Source organism: Phytophthora cinnamomi (genome assembly GCF_018691715.1).
Source record: "Phytophthora cinnamomi strain GKB4 chromosome Unknown Contig111, whole genome shotgun sequence".
Lineage (NCBI taxonomy): Eukaryota > Oomycota > Peronosporomycetes > Peronosporales > Peronosporaceae > Phytophthora > Phytophthora cinnamomi.
The window spans coordinates 131,381-135,226 of NW_027151044.1; the positions used below are offsets into that span (position 1 = coordinate 131,381).

General features: G+C 51.5%; 1 protein-coding gene across 1 annotated transcript; it reads left to right on the forward strand.

Moving 5' to 3' along the window:
* Positions 1-2,616: 2,616 nt before the first annotated feature.
* Positions 2,617-3,846, forward strand: IUM83_15708 (putative vacuolar membrane protein; the record flags this gene model as incomplete). Its single annotated transcript, XM_067940544.1, has 5 exons — positions 2,617-2,737; positions 2,820-2,869; positions 2,953-3,009; positions 3,090-3,719; positions 3,829-3,846. 5 exons carry the CDS (start codon positions 2,617-2,619, stop codon positions 3,844-3,846), a joined length of 876 nt encoding a protein of 291 aa, XP_067782013.1.

The window sequence follows — 3,846 nt, forward strand, 5'->3', positions numbered from 1 at the left end:
CTCGACAACCCCACGGTAGACAACCCGAAGATTCTCGCAGTGTCGAGTTGGGGCTGGTATGGAGGATACAAAATTTTGCAGAACGAGTCATTAGAATGCTTTGGGTAAATATTTAAACCCCAGCGTTCTCTGAGTATATCAACATGACAAACCCCCAGGCGTGCCTACAAGCCGTACTTCCCGAGCATTCATATCACACGCTGGAGTCGACTGCGAAGAGCGGCACTAACGAACTCCAAGACCTCGTCATGTGGGAGCAGTTGACCAAAGAAGCGAAATGTACTGAGCAATGCAGACATTGGAGACAAGACCCCGGTCCCGTTTATCGACGCCAACTTCAGCTCGGCCTTCGCTTTAGCTTTCCTATCGGCAGTACCTAGGCCACAAACTGCTGATGAGTCAATTCTTTAGAAAAGTAGAGTGCGTAAGGAGCTTCGGCTTAGCAGGCTCCAGCCCTGCTCATTCAAGAATTTCCTTGCCGCAGTTAACCTGCCACGCCACGCCCTCAAGGATGGCAGAATGACATGCCAATCATTTGCCCCAAACGCGACAGTGTTGGAAATGAGCCTCGGGCTGATTCCTGTTAGATTAGCCTTAAGTTTCAGAAGTGGGTACGGGTTTAAACGGCCACCGTACAATCGACTTACCACGCAACTCCATCACTCTTCTCCAGCGCTAGGAAGTCCATGTTGAGAATCCAGATGATACCGCTGACTCGTGCGCCACAAAGTCCCCGCGGAAGGGACGAGGGGCGGACTTCAATCACGCCCTTCAGTCCCAGTTCATTTTCCCCTCTCCAAACACAAGAATTGACATGCTAAACGATTGCCTTGAGCGCACCCTGCAGTAACGATTTGGAGTTCGTTATGGAAAAATCTTGATGGCTATCGATTAAACGGTTGAATCTTCAAGAAAATATTTAGTATGTATTAAATAGTAGTAATGAAAATCAGTTCTATCCTCAGCGGAGTGATCCTTGTACCACTTGGATCAATTGTCAAGCTAGCCCGGCGGAAGCAGGAATCTCACGAAGAGGAGGCGATGAAACCCTTCGAGTCACATTTCGTCTAAGATTTTGTGCACAAACTATCTCCACCCATGCAAGGTATTGCAAGTCGCCCCAACCAGGTTTGTTGCTTTTGCCTAAGCTTGAGACTTCGCTACAATCAAGAGTGTGTCCCATTTCACAAAGTTGCTTCCTGCCACGGAGAGATGATTGTAAATCTATCTATCTCCCGATCGGATGCCCTCGAACTTCCACACGCAGTTGAAGAACCCACACGCGAGAGGCTTCACCTCTGAATGACACATAGGACAGGGAAATCGCCCCTCCAGGACGATATTGAACGACTGAAAATCTTTCGGGAAGACAATCATATGGCGATATGCCTCGAAAGATCGATTCTCGCAGCGACCTTCGATATTCAGCCCTTCCTCCCCCACCGACCAGTCAGGAGATTCAGCCTGAAACTCTCTCTTCACCAATAGCGAGCTATTTGCCACATCAGCAAAAATCCTCGCAGGTGTAAAGCCCCCGCTCGACTTCAATGCCATGTAGACTGTGCTTTGATTGTGAATTCCGTACGAAGCGAATGTGCTCTCATCTTGAAGCCGTTCGTGAGCAAAAAACATGTCGTTTCACGTCAACAAGAACGTCTTCGAGCTCTTGCAACCTCAACTCAAAAGCTGCGACAGTATCACTCGACGCACACGTAATGAATAACACCCTACCCGTTAAAGTTTAAACCAGCATTCGCATGCATGCATGTAACATTGGAAATGATCTCATCGTCGCCACAAGACGCGGACTGCTCCCAGGCAGATCCGAAATAATGCCCCTCGAGAAGCCGGTTCTTCTCCACGCTAGTGCCATATATTATACACCAACAGGGACTCCACTCGACGTTGGCCCTCCTCATTCTCGGCTGCACCTTGGATCTTCCTGTTGAGGATATGCACAAGATCTCGCACTCAGGCATCTTGGAAGCGCTGGCTCAGCATCTCGGACGCGTGCACCTCCAACACACCTCTGAAGCCTCGCTCGTGGGCATCTCGCCACAGTACGGAAGCCAACATGTTTGCCGTGCGTGAGGATTGGTAGCTGTATCTCCAACGGCCTTCTCTTTGACGTGCAATGATCTGCCAGTTGATCTGTTCACGTTGCACAACCTCCAACGGTGTTGAGACAAACAGTGGAGACCGTGCTGTTCCCGCTCATGCCATTCAAGCGTTGGATGGCCAACAATACTGTCACTATCTATCGATGGCGGCTCACTCATATAAATCACCCGTGCCCGTCGCCTTTGCTGTAAACACGCAAAAACTCGACGCCGTCTTCTCGCAACACGCAGTCTTCTCGCAACACGCAGTCTCTCTCCCCCATCCCTAAAATTTTTTCGCCAAATCATCTACAGATTCAATCAATTCATACAGGCTTTAGTTTCTTAATTTTGTATTAAGAATGCAATCATACAAGTACAGATATGATAATTGGAGGGTTCTAGACGCGACCTTCGCGCGACATCCAGCGCCACTCCCTCTTATCGTTCGTCGCGCTTCAACCGTCAGTTGTCCATCTGCACTCTGCTGCGCAAGTCGCCGAAAGTATCGATCGCCATGACGCGGGTGACCGAACTCCCCCCGCACGAGCTCACCAAGCTGCTCTCGCCACCGGACGAAACCTGCGCAAAAAGTAGACAGAACTTGCCCAAACACGCAGGCCTCGTCGCTCTCGGAGGTGGGAAACAGCAACTATTGACACATTGGCACACGAAACCACTAACGAACCTCTGTCCCTTTGCTTCAATGCACATTTACAGCTCTCATCTGGTCGTGGGTGCTGCAAGCCGAAGCTTCTCAAGGCCTGCAGGTCCGGAAGCAGCTCCTTTGCATCTCTTCAAATGTCTATCAGTTGGTTGACTCGAGCTAGTGGCCATGTTTGTGCTATTGTAGGCAGCGGTTGCGTTCAACAAGCCCTTCTTCATCGTGTGCTTCAACCACACGGCACCGGTACGATTTCCTCCAATTGGGGCGAGTGCTGGGGCCGCTGCTGACTTTCGTGATGGCGGGGGTTGTTCTTGTTGTTGCAGGTTGTTCTGCTCCCGCTGTTAGTCGGGTACTTCTGGATTCGGGGTGGGGAACATGATCGACTCGCTCCGTTGGACTTTGTTGGGGTGCTGGAACGCCACTCAGTGATCCCATTGACTAGGTTGTGGAGACTCGCGGCATTTCTGAGCGCGTTTTACTGCGTGACGGACTACTTTTGGTATGCGGCGCTGGCCAACGTGAGTGTGGCAGCAGGAACCGCCATCTTCAACTGCTCGCCACTATTCGTGTACTGTTTCTCCATCTGCTTCCTGCACGAGCGACTGTCGCTTGGCAAGATGTGCGGCGTCTTCACGTCCTTTGTGGGGGTCACGATGATCGTCATGTTCCAGAACGGCAGCGACCTCGGCGAGATGGCTAGCACGGGCGTGGTGGCCGGGCTGTTGGTTGTGCTGTCGGCGGCACTGTACGGAGGCTACGAAGTTGCGATTAAATTAACGGTGGGCGATGGCATCACGGATACAGCGACGCTGCTAACGATGACGGGGTTGTGCGGACTTTTTACAATCCCGCTCTGGTTAACCGGCAGCTTTCTGCTGGCTTACAGTCCCATTGAGGCCGTGTACGAGCCGTTGGGCCTGCCCGACAGCACGCACGGACTGTTGTTGATGCTGGTAAGCGGTTTGATGGCGGTAGTTTTTTGCACCTTTCTCCCGCTGTCATTGTGCTGGACGTCGCCGCTGGAGACGAGCGTTGGATGCATGCTGACGATCCCATTATCAGGAGTTGTGGACACTGTAG